This window comes from Poecilia reticulata, linkage group LG2, assembly GCF_000633615.1.
Source record: "Poecilia reticulata strain Guanapo linkage group LG2, Guppy_female_1.0+MT, whole genome shotgun sequence".
In the NCBI taxonomy this organism is placed as follows: Eukaryota; Metazoa; Chordata; class Actinopteri; order Cyprinodontiformes; family Poeciliidae; genus Poecilia; species Poecilia reticulata.
The window spans coordinates 27,939,669-27,959,239 of record NC_024332.1 but is presented as its reverse complement, the minus strand read 5'-3'; the positions used below and the strand labels follow the sequence as shown (position 1 = coordinate 27,959,239).

The window sequence follows — 19,571 nt, the reverse complement described above, 5'->3', positions numbered from 1 at the left end:
GTAAATAGTTTCCTGGTAGTTATTACTCTTCTCGTGCCTCTTTTGGTTGATTACAAGCACAATAAAACTCAGCTCTCAGTGTTACTGACGTCTCTGGATGATTTTGTTGGACGTTAGAAAGGACTGAATCATCAGCTGTAATAATAAGACTGAATATGGCATCATTTTGTTTCTTTAAAAAAGCCACCTCTCTTTAATGCTCAAAATTGATGAACTGCATCAACCCTTTTTTTTTTTTAAATAGATGTTTTATTGCTCACATAAACTGGGATTTGTGTCAATCCGTAAAAAACAAACAAACAAAAAAAAAAAAAACAGGTTAAAAATATTGTTCATGGGAAACATGACATTTGGAAAAAAATAATAGGAAAAACAACCTTCAATGGTGGGAAAAAAATAGTCACACACTTCAAATTGTATTTATTAAAATGTGCTGATGTGCATTTAATAGACAGAAATTATAAGTGAGTTGGCAAGCAGTCAGCATGGTGGCAATCCAAAATAAGGGGAGAGAATATACAGTGATTAACATTTTAACATCAGACAATGTCATCAGTTTCTTGTTAAGGATGAACGATTAATTATAAACACTGTGAACATCAGGACCTACCACAGGTATAAGGGAATATTGCAGCTTTCTCAGGTCATCTGTTGGTTCACAGATATGCAAAGTAAAAAATCACTGAAAGTAATAACAGTCATAATTTACAGCCAATTTAACAATTGTAGCCTGTCTCTGAGCTAAATCATCCAGCAAATCTTTTTTTTTTGTCTTAGTTGATTAAACTTAGTTCTTTAACTTCTGGTTAACAAGTGAAGTCCACAATGTCATAAATATGTGGCAGTATTTCGTGCTGTTGCTCTTACTATTATGATTTTTGTCCGTTTTGTTTTTATATATCTTTTTTCTTTTACTATATCTATGAATCTATTAACTTGTTATGCTTCCCACTGTGGAAACAGTTTGTCATCTATCAGATATTATTAATTTCCACCTGTCTGCACATTATCACTTCACTGATAATTCACTCATTCACTTTAATTCATTCCTAGCTCACTGGTAAACAAGTTGATTAATGTACAGTGCTAAAAAGATTATCAAGTAATGGACGATAAAAAAAAAGGTCTATAATGCTGTTGATGACTGATGAACTGGAGATTCGTTCAACCAAAAGAAGTTCTGATTAGGACCTGATTCCTCCCAAGTTCGGCTCTGGATAACGTAAAGACAATAGTCCATCCAAAGCGCAGACTTGTGCAGACCACACCATTTCTATCTTTCGGAAAAGCCAATGGAATCTTCTCACAAGAAGTATACTTGCTCGCCACACGGGGGCATCGGTGAGCTGGTACAACCTCTTCCTTCGCTTTTGCAAAGTAGCACATGACATCAATCTGTTTTAAATCAAGTGAAAACATTTATGTTTCGAATAAAATCTGACAGCAATCCCGTCTGGATGAAAAGTGGACGGATACCAAGCTGTATTTAACGCACCCTGTATTAAAATGCTAAAACTGTCCATAAATGTTTTAGATCATTTCAGAAATGCTACGACCATGTTATGATTGATTATTTAGGCTGAGATGTTGTTCTTTTTAATAAGTAAGGGACTTAGTTTACAAGCCCCTCATTAGACTGATTAAATAATTTTCATTAAGTAAACTATTCAATTTTTTGTAATTGGATAAAACACTTAAATGTCTCAGGATCATCTTTAATTAAATTATTTTTATTTAAATCTGCACTCACGAATAGCACATTTATCCTTTAAACAGTGTTTTTTTTATCAGGCTAATAATAAATCAACGTCATAAATCAGCAGAATCATGAATTCTGATCTCATTCTCTCTGCCTCCCCCTTTCTCAAACACACCCAACACGCACCACACACACATTCAAACACTTTATGACATTAGAAATCCGCTCTCCTTTGCGCTGCCCGCTTGCTCTCCGTGCAGGTCTGTTGGCAAAGGCGCAGCATAGCGCCGCGCTCCATCCCATCAGTGCGCACAGATCTTACATTTACAAATGCCACCAAACAGGATGAATCTGTAGTTGCACATTGGCATGAAAGGACTATGAGAGAAACATGTTTTTTTTTCCCTTTTTCTTTTTTGTAATTACTCGTAACTTAGGTAAGTGCGCTGGAGCATGGCACTTATTTTACCACTTCGGACTCACACAGAATACAGATAGAAGGTACTGAATGTGAACATTTTCATTTGGCAGCTTTAACATATTTCAGGCTATATTAATGCTGATAATTTTGAGGCATGGATCTTGATTTGCGGAATGAGACATTTATAGAGTGTGTCCGAGTGCTTCAGGACTTGATGCAGAGCGGAGCGGTGAATGGGAGCTTGGAGGCATCCAACATCTCTTGTGGCAACGCTTCCACGCTGCTCATACCACAGCGTGTCAGGCAAGGTAAGATGCACCAAAATAACCACATGCAATGCGATTAAAAGCAAATTGTTCCACAAAAAGTTCATAATATAAGCCCAACTAAGAATCTGCATCGCCGTCTATGTTAAAAACGAGATGCGTTTGCTTGCTGTTTGCTTTATCCCCCAGGTTTATTTTTAAGGAGAGGAATTGATGGGCTGAAAAGGCAGATAGATGAAAATTAGCAATGGTTGCAGAATTTACCCCTTTAAAATACGTGTAAACTCTGTTGCGTTCGAGTTGAAGAGGAATCAACCAGAGTACAGTAAAAATTATACTAATGCTCACAGAGGGGATTAATTTATATAAAAAAACAGTCACATCTGGACTGTGCCTCATGATCCACCGATCTGTTTTAGATTTTCATTTCTCAGTTTTTCAGACTAACAATTAAATAAAATGTCAACTTTCCATTATTGTTGGTGTTCAGTATAAAGGGGATCTGACAGAATATAATGAGTCACAAGCAGGAGAGTTGCTAGACATGAAGCTGTAGGGGGGCAAGTTAATCCAGTCCACACCCAGATTTTAAACCTTTTGCACATGATGCTTATGAATTTGCATTTCAGTGTATTTGATGTCATTCAGTTGCACATGTCTGAGATAAAAATATTTATTATGTGGTGGCCATTTGTGTAATGTTTGCAACTTGTAAGTTCTATTAATTTAGTTTTTTATTTTTGGAAAGTTAGAATTAAGTCTGTGGTTAATTTGTAAATTAGAATTGATTATGTTGGTAATTGGTTAGCCCCTCCCATTAATTTAGGTAATTAAAAACACACCGGGTGCTTGGTGGAGGCATTGTTTTGCAAATGTCTGGTGTGTACGGGAGGGTTGGTAAATGATTTTTTGACCATTTCATTTCACTTGCATTTCACTTTCAATTTGACTTTTTATTTTGCACCTTTTTACTTGAAACGCCATGTTAAGTTCACTTTCGTTTTCGATTAAGATGTAGGACATTTTTTGATATTTTGTTACTAATTTTATAAGAAATAAACAATCTATTTTGGCAAACAAATGAAGAGGAAGTGCGTTCAATCTAAAACCCACCTGTTAACACACACGGCCTTAGTTGGAGTATTGGAAGCTAGAAGGCCGCGACATATTAGTTCAATCAAAACTAATCAAAAGCAGATATTTAAACTAATTTATGGCTTCTGTGTATGGACAAGTTCATGTAACAGTTCATGTTGTTATAGTGCATTTTTTAAGCATAACTTGCTTCACAATTAAATTTTATCTGAACAAACTGCATAAATTTATAGTGTTTTGTGTTTCTCTATATTTGAGCAGTTTGTGGTGTAAAGATAACAGGTTTACATTGAAATGTCAGTGGGACCCAAGAATATTTCCAGAGTTAGTGTCTTAGTATTAGTGTTAACTTGTTTAGGATGCGGCCCTTGATGAACTGGTGACCTGTCCAAGGTGTACCCAGAGACTGCACGTATAAGAGTGTTAATACATAAATGGATGTTTTGGATGTACGCTTAATGAAAAGTAATCATCACACTGTCCTGATTTTGACAGTAAAATCAGCTTTTATTTTTAAGAAGTACAGTCCAGGAGCTAAAAGGGCAACTGCTTATACAGGCAGAAATAAAAAGTAGAACCAACCTTTTCAAAATACTTGTAATAAAAGTCAGTACTTTACATTTGTACTTAAATCACTCTAAAGTCAGGTCCAGGTAAAACAGGGTTTTGTCATTGCTTATCTTGGCTGCAGAGAGAATAAGAGTAAAATCTGGGTTGTGCCTTCTGGTTCCTATTGCTGTTTCTGGTTTTCCATAGTAAAAAAAATATCTAAAATTGAGAGAGCAGATCAGATACTCCAAAAATGTGCAAGAGCTAATTAATGATTTAATCAACTCCTTAAACATTCGTGCAATTTCTTCTTATTCCTAATTTTATTTCCTAAAATTTGAGTGAGAACACTGATTACACATTTTAATCAAGTCTGATACCATATGTGCAAAATAGTCTCTATTACTGCTCACTCTTCTACGCTCTGCAACATCTCTTTATAATGTCAGGAGTGTAGGGCATATTTAAAAACACAACTAAAGTTCATACTAATGCAAAATATGACTGTAGGAGATGATATATTGCAATTTTTAAGAATTCAGCTTATCAAAGCAATCTTATATTACATAAATCAGCAGGAAATGTTATTAAATAAATCTTACCTGATCTAGTATTTTTATATTACATACGACCAATATGTTATTCTCTGATGGAATGCACAGACATTAATTATCTTAATTGTTGTGCTTCATTCTCCTCGGGCAAGTATCTTTCTTCTAAGTAACATTTGGTGAAAATAAAAAAAATAAAAAAGTAATTTGGATATGTTTATTCAATTTTAAGCATTTAATTTTATAAACATTTGCAATTACCACTCTGGGCTTTTGTCTGACAACATGTTTTGAGGCCAAGGCCTTAATGAATTCATCCAAATTTAGTGTTATGAACCAATTACTGCGTGTCTCCAGCATCCATCAGCAAAATTAAAGACATTAAGCATTCTGTGTTTAGCCCACTGAGCACCAAAACTGATCCATCGTCTGCAAGTMAACTTAATTMACCATCTGATTAAAACAAACACCGTAGTCTGCCAATATTTAGTCAATGTCATTATAATTAGTCATGGCACTACTCTCAAAGATGGATCACTCATTTTCTTCTGTCTCTGTCCATCACTTTTTCTCCAGTGCTCTGACTGAGTTGTGTCACAGCCGAGCCAGTAGGGCTGCTCATCTTTCTGCATGTTTAAGGGCATGGAAATGTCTGCAAAGAGACCTGACTGATGCAGTCAGCTTTTAAAACAAATTATATGTGAAAATACGGAGCAAACAACAGCCCCTGCACATACCAGACAATTTTCAATTTTTACACAGAAAGGCCTCTCCCATGTCATAACGTTACACACCTTGTTTGGTGTGGCGACAGCTTGTAGCATTCCCCTGGTCAGTATGTGTAAGTTACATGGGCAGGATTTCTCCTTTATTCGGCAGAGCTCTGTGCTGTGACCCCGCAGGCTGCTCAAACGAAATCAGTGCTATATATACACAGAAATATTTTGTGCACCATCCTCAGTATGTTATTATGTGCTCCACATTCTCTCTCAATCAATATGTGACTCAGATCAGATAAACATTTGAGGCTTATTCAGTATCTTTGACCGTCTGGCACCCGTAAACTCTGTTTATTAAAACACTCCCTTTATTTCTTCCTTTACTTTGAAAACTCCACCTCTTATTCTCTTCCTCCACACCTCACACCTTTCCATGTCACTCTGCCTGTTGAGGGTTGATGTGTTAACCACATTCCTCCTCTGAAGACAAAAGCCACCAACATGTTGTTTTGTACGCTGACCACTGTGACCACAGTCCCGGTGGACTGTGTGTTACAGTCTGTCAGTCAATAGAAAGTGGTTTTGTTCTTTTCATCAATCAACTGTTCTGGGCTCCTAATGGCCAAGTGACAAGGCGTAGATGGCATTTACCATGCTGGATTAGCTCCCGACTGTGACATTTACCAACACCTACAGGAGCTCTGCCAGGTTTTCTTGAAGTCTTGCATAACAGATAAAAAGGAGAAATAGACTAAACTTTATATGATTGTGACTGGAGTCTCATTATTTATTAATTCAAAGTTTAACTGCACATGTTATAAAAACCTTTCTTTGTGGTGGTTGGCTTTTCAAGTGAATCATCAATACCGCTGTCACATTTTTACATCGCTGAATGTCATTTATTTTGCATGAAGGTACGTGACTTTGAGTTAACAGTTTTCCAGCTTTGTCTTTAAATACATCGATACTGCAGTGAACAGGGCAGGGCAAAAGTTTTAAATTCAGATAAAGTTTGTCTCTTTTAAAATAGTCTTTTTTTGTTGATCTTATGTAACAATCTAATTATTTATTGGTGTACTTTGAAAATAAATCTGTAGAGTAAGTCAGCAGGATACGTTTTTACTAGTTTGGGTTTGTCTTGCATAGAGTTTTGGTTTCGTTAGGGTAACTTCCAATCCAATCAACAACAGATGGCTTAAATATGGTATACTGATTGTGATCTATTTTTTACTGTGTACTGAAAATGTTACCCAAATCTTCTCAACATTTAAACAAAGACTTAATTTCATTAACATTTTTCCTTCAGTCTTGCAGCAATAACATGCAAAGAAGGGGGGAAATCAGGAAGCAGAAGCCATACAGGACAAACATTTGCAATACTTTTACGTTTTGGGGCGGAGAAAATTTTCAGGAACAAAACAACAACAAAAAAACAACAACAACAAAACCTGTTTGAATTTAGTGTATGTGCAGTGCTTTTGGTGAACGTAGGATAAGTGAATTAATAGAAAGCAAAAATCACAAAACAAAAGAATTTATACAATATTTATAGTAAATTGTATATTTCGGTGGTGACTGTTTATTTTGCAACACACTGGATTTTAAGCAGATTTTTAACTTTACTTGTTCAGTTTTGATTTTGATTCCAAACTTTTACAATATAACTTATGTAAAAGAATCACTAATCGGGATAGGTTTTTACACAGTTTGAAAAATATTTGCGCACCTCAGAGATACAAAAATATGTCATTGCATAGAATAATCTGTTGTAGAACATGCACTTTACACTCTACATCCTTCTGCATATTCAATGACAACAACAAAAACATAACATAAAATTGACGTGGATCACCTACACAACACGACTGGATGTTTTTTCACATTTGCACCCACATAAAAACCAGATGCGTTGCTTAAGATTTAACCAACACCCATCCGAGTCAAGAGGTGCAGGTAATGAGACCCAATAAAACATAATTACAGCAAATTAACTATGAACTATTCATAATGCTACTTTGTTTTACTGTCGAGGATTAACATAATTTTTCAGATCAATAACAGATTAGGCTAAAAGGTACAGAAAATATTGAAAATTGCTAAACCATTCACCTGAGTCTGTATTGCGTCTCTAATTTAATTGTGCTTCTCGCTGTCAGAAGAAGCACTGCATAGTGAAAGAGCCTAAAAAAAGAACGTGAGATTATAAATATAGTTGTGTGTGAAGCCCCTGCTGATATCAAAGTCATCATAGTGTGAAAGAAGACTTTGACAAAAATCTGAAGAGTGACGACTCCATCAATATTATCATCACATTTTATTTTCCAGTAGGATCATTTAAAAAGTTAAAACTAAAAGTGATTTTTTTTTCATATGATTTAACTGGATTAACTGAAATGTTTTCAAGAAATAATGAATCATTTTTTAAATTACTAGCACTTCAATTTGTCTGATGTGCTTTTATTATCAGATAAAGTTATGTATCATAGTATTGCTTTTATTAAACCTATTTACAAAGTTATCTTTAGTCTCCTCAGCAAATGCAATTGCAATACTTTTTAAATGGTTTAATTATATACTGGAGAACCATTTCCCATGTTTTAGCAAAACATTCAGTTTCACTATTTTTTCACATATTTATCTTTTTTGTAATATTAACAAATCTGACAGCCTATAAACGTCTTCCCCATTGGCTCTCCAGATAAAGGATGTGACTGTCATGTTGCCACAGGTAATGATAAACAACTCAGATCTACTGTTATGGGTTTATAAACTAGCCATTTTTTTAATACTTCATAATATTTTGTCTCTGTGCAACATGTCAGAGCTCTCGGCTGTTTCCAGAATTTTATTGTCCCTCAGTCATTTTTCTGCTACAAACCATGTCTTTGTTTGCAGTATTGCTTGTGTTACACACTCCATTGTGCTTGTCAGAAGGAGTTCAAGTTTGTAAGAATTTTTTTTTTTGAAAGCTGCATTTTGACACATCTCAAAAAGAATTACGAGAATAAAAACAATATTCCACAGAAACACACAAAACTGAAAGAAACTGAATGAAGGCTAAGTCTTGGTACATTTAACAACAAAAAGTAATATTTTTCAAAGTATAATGAAAAATGCTGCTGCTTATGTCTGTCATTCATGACTTCCAATAAAATGCGGTAATTGTTTGTGTTGATGGCAAATACTTATTAAAGGAGCTTTATTATGTATTTTCCAGGCAAAGTGTGTCATTTTATAGCACAATCAAATAACTATGCTGCATTCAGTTGTTATAAAAAATTATATATATGAAACATGACTTAAGAGAAATTTGACTTTGTAAATTGATGCCTTGAAATTGGGTCTGTGTCTCTTTAAGAATCTCTTGCTCATTCTGACACGCCACCTTCAGTACCTTAAACTGTTTACATCCCTTCTTAGGAGTGTTGGACTGAGAAGTAGTTCATATAAAAATTGGTTACTGTATAAAGTTAACCTTCCCATGGTCTTAAGAGACATGGCCATTTGGACCCGATGAGCTTTTTACCCTGTGGGCAGTCCGACAAGGTGACATTGACCCCATGTGTGTGTGATTCTGGGAACTGACGTTCTGACAGGACCACACTCCCGCTTCCCCGTCCGTGACACCTGCCGTGCTCCTCCTCAGCCACAAAATGGACTTGTTGTGGGCCCTTTGCATCACTTTAAGTTTATCCCTTACTGGGCTTCTTTGAGCCCGATGGGAGTTTTCTTCTGTCTCATCCTTCTTAGTTCAAACTTATTCCCAGTGGGATCAGATTGTGCAAGCCGCATTCTGTTTCCTTGTTAGGATTTGTGGCTAAACATTTGGCAAGCTCTGTCTTAATTCCCTGCACTGTTACATTTGTCAGTGAGGTCTGCTGAACCACAACACCAGAAGTTTCCAGAAATATTTGCACTCAAAAGTATTTCCACAGTTGTTTGCTTTATTGACTAGATCCCTGCATTACATACAGTTCGTACTCTATCCAACAATTTGATCATACAGTATGGTAAATACCTTTACGTAGTCCACTCCTGATCAAAATCGTAATGCTTTTACTACAATTATCTTTCTGGTGTCTTTACAAGTAAGCAGTTTATTTTTTATGGTGTTTGCTGGGAATGGGATCCATTCCAGTGCTGTCTTTAAAAAGCCAAATAATTCAGAGATACAGATGTGCAAAACTAAACTTGATCTGTTTACTTTTTCTCAATGGTCAGCTGAGATTGCTTCTTTGTCAATTGGTGCTACGTAAATAAACTGAACTGGACTGAATTATATTAGCCAGTGAGATAATTAGCAAGAAAGGTAAACAATAACGGCTCCACTCTACACTGATGATCACAGAAAAAGCTTTGAGGAATTCTGGCCTGAAGGAATGGATAAATGGGCTGAGGGAGTTATCACGGAGCACACAGGAAAAGCTAATTGGCTTTGATTAATCAGAAGCCAGTATAACATATTTCATTAGGCTAGAGGAAGAGTGACACTACAGAAACAGACTGCTGCGCTGTCTTTCTTTTGCCAATCATGTGTCTGCACGTTTTCATTATCATTATACACTCACAGATGTGGGCGCACGCTGCAGCGCAGACACACAAAAACCAAATTAAACATCTTAAGTTGCTACCGTTGCTGCTTCCATGGAGTAACCCTGATGTTCTCTCAGCAGCACAGCCACCATATTAGAGCTTGATATTTGCAGGGGAGGTTGTGTGACAGATGGCGAAGCCACATGTCTGTAGATGTGTGTGCATGTGGGGAGAGAGAGAAAGAGAGAGATGAAAGAGACAGCAAAAGACTGACTTGCTGACTTTTTTCTGACCGGTCTGTGGCTAAATCCTTTGCTAAGCCTGCAAGTGATATAAAAACAGTTCAGTTGGATTTTTGTGATTAATTCACTGAAACTACATACTTGAGTTAAATGCTGTGATCCATTCATCTGTTTAAAATCTCTTTTTTTTTTCCCATAACTGAACATTGCTATGATTTTACTCTTCATGATAAGCAGGCAGATAATAAGTGGGGTTTGGATTATGCTTCCCAGCCAGCTGTGCACAAGCCATGTATGTATATCTCAGGTGACTACTGTGAACCAAAACACAAAATATAGAATATGGTTCAGTAGAAGCTCAGCTATGCTGGCACAAGCCATGCAGTTGCTACTGTATGTTGTATTTTTAAGTTTTACGGTCAAAATATCAGTGACATACTACTGCTAACTGCTTAGTACTTTAATCTACTAGAAAGCATTGATTAATGATAGCCAATTAGACTAAAACTCACAGGAAGAGCTTTGAGGAATTTAGCTTATTTAGATTGCATTAAAAAGAAAGAAATGCCAACAATGCCCTTTAGATTTGGCACTAATTGAGTCATTGATTTATAAAGTGTGTATTTACACACACTTTGCAAGTATATATCTCAACATACCTCAGTATATATCCCAATTTTATCAGACTATTCACACTCTAGGGCTGTGATTAATCATTATTAATCAAAACGTTTAACTTTTCATTTGAGGATTCTCAGTTTTCCAGGTTTTTAATTTTCAGAAAGGTTTAAAAGTCGTCTTGTTTCAAACAGTACTTTAGAAATGTTAATGTCTCATTTGGTGGAAAAAAAATGAAAGGAGGAAAAAAAAGAAAAAAAATCACTTTGTCTTTCAAACTGTTTATTCACGGTCACATGCTGTTTTTATTTTAATTATGTAAAACACTTTGAAATGCCTTGCTGCTGAAATGTGCTATACAGATAAAATTTGATTGATTGATTGATTGATTTATATGATAAAACAATGTGAATAGCATAGCAAGCAGACCTGTTCTTATGTCTAATTTAAACAAACCAATATATTAAAATACAGCCATAGAAAACAAACTGTATTCCTGCACTTTAAATGAACATAACAAAGTACTTTTGTGACATATCGCATTTAACCTACAGTACCTTCAACCAGTCACTTAGATCGACTAACTTGTTGACATTTCTAGCTTTTTTTGTACAATGTGACCTGCTAAAGAAAACATTTTTCAAAAGGCACTGTGGAAGCAGGTGTAGCTAAGCACCCCAGAGTATTATCTGTGGATAATCCTTCAACATCAGCCTCTGACTCCGATCCCGGGACTAGATGAACCGTCTTTTCCTTCGGTGGCTCTGGCACCATTTCACATATGGAGGTGTTGGTTCCATGTCTCTCATCTCACTCAGCTTTTTCCACACCTCTAGCGTTTCTTCCCAGGGCCTGTATCTGAGGTTCATAAATCTTGAATCTAAAGCGGTTGCTACCTTTAACCAGTCCAAAGTTCTCTCTCCGTTTGTTGAGCTCCTTTGTAAATTGAGTCTTGAAGCGAGCTGTGTTAGCTGCTTCAGCATCTGACACCTGTGTTATGAAGACGGCAGAGTGCAGACAGCACAGCAGAGCAAGACACAAACTTTTCTCCACCTAGGGGTTCTGTGATGTACCTGCATTACAGACACACAAAACACACTGTAATTAAACTGCTGAATACAATTAATAATAAACAAGTAACTGATGTTACATTATGGCTATAGTTCTTGAATATGTCCATATTGCAGAGCAGATGTATACTCATCTCAATTTAAATAAAAAAACCTACAAGAAATGGAGAAGATAAAAGAAACTTGCTTTACTTTGCAAAAGTAAGACAAGACGAGATGAGATGTTTTTTTCAAAAACAAAAAAGCATCTCATGCTCCTCCATTTCCGTCATGAGTTCAATCAGACCTTTTCTGTCATATTTGATGAAGTCATGGATTGGCACTGTGGTAACAGAGTCATTAGTGTAAATGCCAAGCAGTGGTGGACAGCTAACATGTCTTTGTGTGGCGCCACAAGTGGCTGCCATCACAGGGGAGGAAGTGTTATCATCACTGACCAGCTGCTGCCTGTCAGTGAGAAAGAGTTGCAACCAGCGAAAAAAATATGGATTAATCCCCAACCAATGTCTTTTACAGAACAAAGTCTGCCAGCGTCGTTCTAAATGCAGATGAAAAGTCCTTTTACGATATCCAAACCGTATGGCTTAAAAAGTGGATGAGGGCGGGAATTGTGCTTTTTGTTTTCAGCAAATGGAAGTTTAGGGAAAACTTTGCCTGCATTGAAAGATACTGCATATTTTTATGAAAATAACCTCCCCAGACTATACCCATTGAAGATCACTGCTGCCTTTTACTGAGTTTTTGGATCAAACATCAGGTGTTTTTGGTTGCATGAGTGCCCTTCATAGAAATGGTAACACATTGAATGTGATCATAGCAATATATTTCAGTTAGGAATTTGAGAAGGCTGGCTATTGTAGCAAATTTAATTAACCTGGTTTTATTGTGGAAATGTTGAAATTGTAGAACCGCGTGTGTTTGCACATGCTGCTATCTGTGTATCTGTGAAGATTGCAGCTTATGTGTGTGGTGTCCTGCTGATGCGGTGCACACAGGGACCTCTAATCCCCCTGGATACAGACATGGTGGGTAACCTTTACAAAGCGTGTTGTGGCCAGGCAAGCTTCGAACCGAAGGCAAAAGCAAATAATGTAGACTTTAGAGGATGTGATACAGTGATACTGCATCAGACTGCAGATTGAATTTTTGTATTTTACATTATTTGTATTCAAGGGAGAAGCTACTTGAGTGACCATCTTTGAAATAACAGCATTAGGTAAAAGTATAAAAAAAACAAACAACAAACAAACATAAAAGTTTTGAAAAGCAAATGGATTTTTAACACTAACTAAAGGGTCTTGCGAATTAATTAAATCCATGAAATAATCACATTTTCACTTATCAAAGTGAATACAAATTGCTATTATTTTAGATGTGAAGAAAAGATCAATAATTTCAATGCAATGCCACAAATATAGTTAATAATGATTATACTTACTCTAAAAGCTAAAGAAACAACCTGACTGCATCCAGCCTTCAGCTCGGTTCATCAGAGCAGCAGTGCAATGAAGAAGTAGCGTTCCGGAGATACTTAAAGATGGAGTTATAAAGATACATAAAGATAAAGATAGAGGCACAAAAAAGACAGAAACAACTAAATCAAACAAACAAAAAACCCAATCAATGATACCAACAATGAGACACAAAACAGGAAAACCTCAAATTCAAATGAACAAACGTTTATAGGGTTTCTTCATTTGAATTGACGATCTGATGATGCTCATTTGTCAGGACAAAAGTAATTTCTGGGAATACCAACCTTTTCACAGGTATTAAACATATTTTTTTATTTGTCCAAATTTTGTATTATTATTATTTTTTATTGATCTGATGTAATATTCTGATCCTAAATGTTGTTTTTATTAGTTGTAAATTAACAAATCAGAATTAACAGAAATACAGACTTGAAAACAAATTGCTGTGATATTAAGCTACAAAATGTGTTTCTCTTAGTGAATTAAGGTATTCTAATTCAATATGACCATATACAAAGTGGAGAGAGACGATCAGAACATTACTTAATGACCTCATGGTCTAATAACTACAGAGACAAATCATAACGACCCTATAACAGCCAGTCATATAATTTGTCTTTTTTATTTATGAAGTGTTGATCTTGAAGATAGACGGCGTGTCTGCCTGTAAGTCCGAATCTTGGAGCCGCTCACCCGGAGTGGAGCCTGAATGTTGAAAGGTCGATGCTTCATTCTACTTTTTAAAAAGTTGGGAAACCACAAATAAACCACAAACCTGGGAGCAAAGTGCTTGCTTGAGAAAAAGTGAAACTACGACATCTTCAAAATGTGATTGAGCACAGGGTTTAATGTTACAAGAAGGATTTTATATTTAATTATCGAGAAACCAATAAAAGGAAACTATTACTGGGGAAATACGATCTCTTCTGTGATAGTACCCGCTGGATTTCATGATCCAGAATTTTTCAATAGCGTCAGTGAGTTGTGTTTTAATGATGCATTTAATGATACATTCACTGCCGCTATGGCCATAATATGCTAGTTTATGCTAGTATTTAGGTGAATGTCATTTCTGATTAGGAGTAATATCGCAGCCACCACTGCAATCAAAAGCTCTCCTTTACAAAGACTTAGCAGGGTAATTAATATGGTCTGTTCATTAACACCCACTCAAGGAAAAAGAAACAATAAGCTCTGAAGTTGCTCATACACAACTAGTCACCAGGTTGTTCAATAAAACAAATTGAATTTCAACATGTAAATCATAAGATGCATCATTTTCATTCAGATCTGTGTTCTTCTTGTGCAGAGGAGGACCACACTCTCCGGATCCTGCTCTACTCGCTCATCTTCTTCTCAAGTGTTTCTGGCAACCTGCTGATCATTGTGGTGCTCACATTCAATAAGAACATGCGCACTATCACCAACACCTTCCTGTTGTCACTCGCCATGAGCGACCTGATGATGGCCATATTCTGCATGCCTTTCAACCTGATCCCCAGTATCCTCAAGGACTTTGTCTTTGGAGCTCTGATGTGCAAGATAGTGACCTACCTTATGGGTGAGTAACAAGGAGCTTGAGGGTGAAGGGGAAGTTCAGCTGGACCTTTCGCATCAAGGAGAGTCTAAATTATGTTAAGTTGTTCTCTTAAGACAATTCAAACTCACACACACCCTCATTCTTGCTCCAAAATGACACACAGATGAATATCTTTTACTAATTAGGTCACTTTTGAAGGCTATTGGTTGCATCAGATTTTTCTTTGTAAAACAAGCTTTGAAAAATGTGTCTTACCATTCACTATGCGGTTACATTCCTGTACTGAGTTAAACATGTGGTAAGGCCTGGGTTCATTCTTTTTTTTTTTTCAATAGCAAAGCTATATGTCTTTTGCTTGTTATGAGCAAAATCTTCTCCTTGTCACCTTCCATTCATATCTGAATCATTTTTACTTGAATGTACTTTGAAAAGTCATTTATATCAGATCTCACTGAATTTTAAGCACTGCCTGACTGTGGCGGAATACCTTGGGATGAGCACTTGCAGATGGAAGGTCATTTGCCTCCTAACAGAGGTTAAAAGTGACTTGACCAGGAGCTATTTCTATCAAGATTATGCATGAGCCACCATGTTTGGAATAATGCTCAAAGAAAAATGTTCAGACTCCAAATTGCTGCAATATTTTCAGTGTGATTCTGCTTTTCTGGCAGTAAAGAGAGGACATTGGAAGATAAGTCACAAATTCACTCTTAGTCATCAATGTACTCCTTGTATCTACACTGTAAAAAAAATTCTGTTGTTTTTACAAAAAAAATCTGGCAGCTGTGGTTGCCAGAATAATTCTGTAGAAAACACAGTGAACATGTAAACCGTTTTACTGACCAAACAGTAATTATAACAGTGTTAAATTGTGAAATAAACAGATTATTCCATAGTTTTGCACAAATTTTAACTGTGATTTGAAAAGGTTTATTTTGGTAATAAAACAGTTTTATCAAGTAATTTTAACCAACTTTTTCTGATGAATTATCATAATAATGCTGTTATTTTACACTTTTTTTCCAGTAAGATTTACTCAGTTTTTGTTTGTTGTACAAAAAAAACTTCATTTAGTCCTACTGACACCAGTAGGACTACTGGTGTCTAATCCGTTCTAAATAACGGATTAGAACTGTTAAAATGTCAATTTAAAACATTTTATTAATATTTTCTGAAAAACTGAAATTTGCTTTAATTTTTTACTTTTTACTAAGAATTATATCTTTAAATATCTATAAGCATGAAATTTCAACAAACATTTCTCACTTAAAGGAAACTTTAAAACACAAGGAAGCCCAATATAAATTGTATCTATGATAACCTTAAAAAAATAAACATACNATACTGGTAAATGAACAAAATATAATTGTGTTTTTCTTTACAACATTTTTCTGTCATGATTTCACAGATTTTTACTGTTGATTTTACGGACTTTTTTTACAGTGTACAAACAAATTGCTCGTAGTACAATGAGAGTAAGAGTAACCACTTTTACTCTTACTTGGTTTAAACATTATAATGGCAAGAGTATTTTTGGTGAGCCACTCCTAAGTGGGTATTCAGTGAAATCTAATTGATCACTGGTTCTTCTTGGGGTCAAAATACAATAAAAAAGTTAACAATAGATTTATTAAGCATGTGAAATATCTAAAGCTAAACAATATAACTACTGTTCAAAATTTGTATTTGCTTCCTTGACAGCTACCTTTTTATCCCTTGAATACATTTTGTTTCAAACTCAATGAAGTTTAATAACACATTGCAGATCAGCTTTAGACACTCAATGCCTATGTAGACCCAAGCAATGAAGGCAGCTACATTTTTTTATTTCCTTAAGATTAAGAACTGTCCTCATGACTTCACTTGTCTTCACACAAGTGTGAAGCCCAATTGCCTTTTGGTTAACTTTATCTGCCATAACTTCGCTTGGCTATGAAATGGACAAAGACCAACATCAATAATCCCACCCACCTCACTTCTTGACCACAATTTCTTTATATTAATGTAGAACATATTGACAATCCCTTGAATACATTGGTGAAAAGGACTACTGATGTTTTTACAGGGAACTGTAAAAGTTTAAAAGTTTGGGTCGAACAAATGGCCAAACAAAACAAATTTTTAAAGTTTTATTTTTATCCTAAATTTGGACAGAACCCACTGCCTACTAGAAAAGTAAAATTTTATAAAACAAATTTGAGTTGAATTAAAACAAAGAACGGCCTACCTAAAATATCTTTAAAAAAATGTCCATTGATAGCTACAATTAGGAAAGTAGACATTCCCATTGTATATGTCATGGTTTTTTCATGTGGTAGTTTACATGTAGAGCTATTTCAAGGTTTTGGAATATGAGAAAGACATCTTTTCTCAATTTTTGCATGAAACAAAATGTGTAATTTTTGACTTTAAAAATCTGCTTTAGAGTTTATTGGATCCACTTTGGAATAAGGAAAAGAAGACTTCCCCTGTCGAATGTAGTAAGAGTCCTTTTTTTTATACAAGAAAATTACTCTTTCAAAACTATGAGGAATCCGATACAATACTGCCAGCAGCAGCGACTGACTTGCTTCTAGCAGAAAATGAATATAGAACAAAACCATCTTCATACATTGTAACCCGTCATTGTCTCGCTACAATAAAACCCTAGATAGATGCAACGATTGTAATCAGGAAGGTAACAAGTTTCTTGACCTGACGTCAATCAAATTACAAAAGAGGTCGATCACTGTTGAGTGGCTGCACATCCACTGACTATTTTCATCACCTTTCCCAATTGTGGGAGGTTCATTGATATATACTTTCTGTAGTACTCATTTGGAGTTCCTAAGTGGTAATTTTCCAGTAGTCAAGGTGTGTAATGAGTTTTTTTTTTTTACTGCTACAGTATTCTCATTGTCGTCAAGAAGTCTCTAATTATATTCCCGTATAGACTGGATGGGAAAACATTTGAGCTGGTCAGATTCTTTTTTTTTATTTTATTGGAAAGCCCAAAATTTAAAAGGCTATTAGGATTGTTGCTTCGCATGAAGAATTTATTTGACATTTGAGTAATGTGCCGGAGTTGCAAATGAGCAATGAGTGATCTCACTGTCTTTGCATCTGAAGAAGAGACTGCTGGGAACAAAGTTACCTATGCATGAAGATGATTCTTAGTGTGAGTACTACTGACGCTGTTCTACTCACAGAGAATATTTTTATGAAGAGAACCATAGTGCCCATAAAAAGTAAAACAATTAAAACATCCCCTTTGTTTTACCCTTTTTATTAAACTTACAAATCAACCATGGTCAACAAAATTGGGCTTTTTTGACAAAAAAAAAAAATTAAAAGTAAAAACTAATTTCTACTAAAATTATTTTAAAAAATGTACCATAAAATAATTGGTTGCATAAATATCCACCGCCTTAAAGTCAGTATTTAGTAGATGCACCTTTGGCTGAAATCGCAGCATGGAGTCTGTGTTGATTCGTCTCAAATGGAAATAAATGTTCTTTGAAGCTGTAACAAATTATCCTACAGGAAATAACTATATTTGCTGCATTCATTTTGCTCTTTGCAAGCCTTTTCAGAATCCCACAGCATAATGCTGCCTGGTCTTATGACGTCTGAAAGCTAACGGTTTCATTTTATGAGTGTCAAAGTAAACAAGACCAAATACAAATGCACAGCTAATTTTTCAGATTTTTATAATTAGAAAGTATTAAACTGTGTGATAATTTGTGTTAGTCTGCCAGAAATCCCCATTGAAAGACAGTAAGAGTCGGTTTGTCATAAATACATTTGCAAAACACAACAAAATATGTAGAGGGGAAAAAAGGCAAAGCAAACTGAAGGTTTGCTGGTGTTGTAAACCATTGTTTGGAGTTTTCTTCCTACCCACCATCTTCCCATCCTCTACGTATACAGCTTATATTGTCACCGAGGACACGGATAAGGAAGGTAAAGAGTAATTTCCTGTCTTGTCCTTTTAGGGGGTAGATGAACGATCATATCGCTGGCAGAGAGTCACATGATTTCCTTCACCGCGACATTCAGATATCGGCCCAATTTATTTACCTCAACACTGTGTTCTCCTCCAAATGTTGGCTGCGAACCACATTTTCTTCCCTATTCTGAGCTGCAGTGGCAGTAATTTTATTTTATTCAAATGAGAAGTCATCTGTTTATTTGGTAAGATGCATATTTTCTCAGCCCTTTAGATGTCCCACTTTGTTCTCCTGCAGGCACATCAGTGAGCATCTCCACTTTTAACCTAGTTGCCATAGCCCTTGAGCGCTACAGTGCCATCTGCAAGCCTCTGAAGTCACGGGCGTGGCAGACCCAGTCCCACGCCTACCGGGTGATTGCTGTTACTTGGGTGCTGGCCTTCATCATCATGATCCCCTACCCGATCGTCAGTCACCTCAAGCCGTTTAAACGTCCTGACAACACCACGGCACACCAATGTCGCCACAAGTGGCCTGTTGCAACGGCAGAGCAGATCTGGTGAGTGTTTTCGTTCTACATTGTTTTTATTTGGTAGGCTCTTGTCGAGATGATAGCCGACTGGGAAAAGCTGCAACTTTGTGAAGATTCAACTTGTTTAACTACTCTTATTTTCATTCACGTGACATGATTCTGTTAACAACACATATACAAAAGCATGTTGTTGATAAAAGAACTACAGTCCACACTTCAATTAGCTCTGGGTTGATTATCCATCCATCCATCCATCCATCCATCCATCCATCCATCCATCCATCCATCCATCCATCCATCCATCCATCCATCCATCCATCCATCCATCCATC

The 19,571-nt window shown here is 36.0% G+C and overlaps 1 protein-coding gene across 1 annotated transcript in view; it reads left to right on the top strand.

Annotated features, from left to right (window-relative positions):
• Positions 1-1,920: 1,920 nt before the first annotated feature.
• Positions 1,921-19,571, top strand: part of cckbrb (cholecystokinin B receptor b) — a 23,632-nt gene continuing 5,981 nt past the window's right edge. Inside the window, exons 1-3 of the mRNA XM_008401381.2 lie at positions 1,921-2,428; positions 14,548-14,799; positions 19,005-19,266. Of these exons, the coding sequence (XP_008399603.1) occupies positions 2,275-2,428; positions 14,548-14,799; positions 19,005-19,266 (668 nt within the window). The 5' untranslated portion in view covers positions 1,921-2,274. The remainder of the gene's footprint in view (positions 2,429-14,547; positions 14,800-19,004; positions 19,267-19,571) is intronic.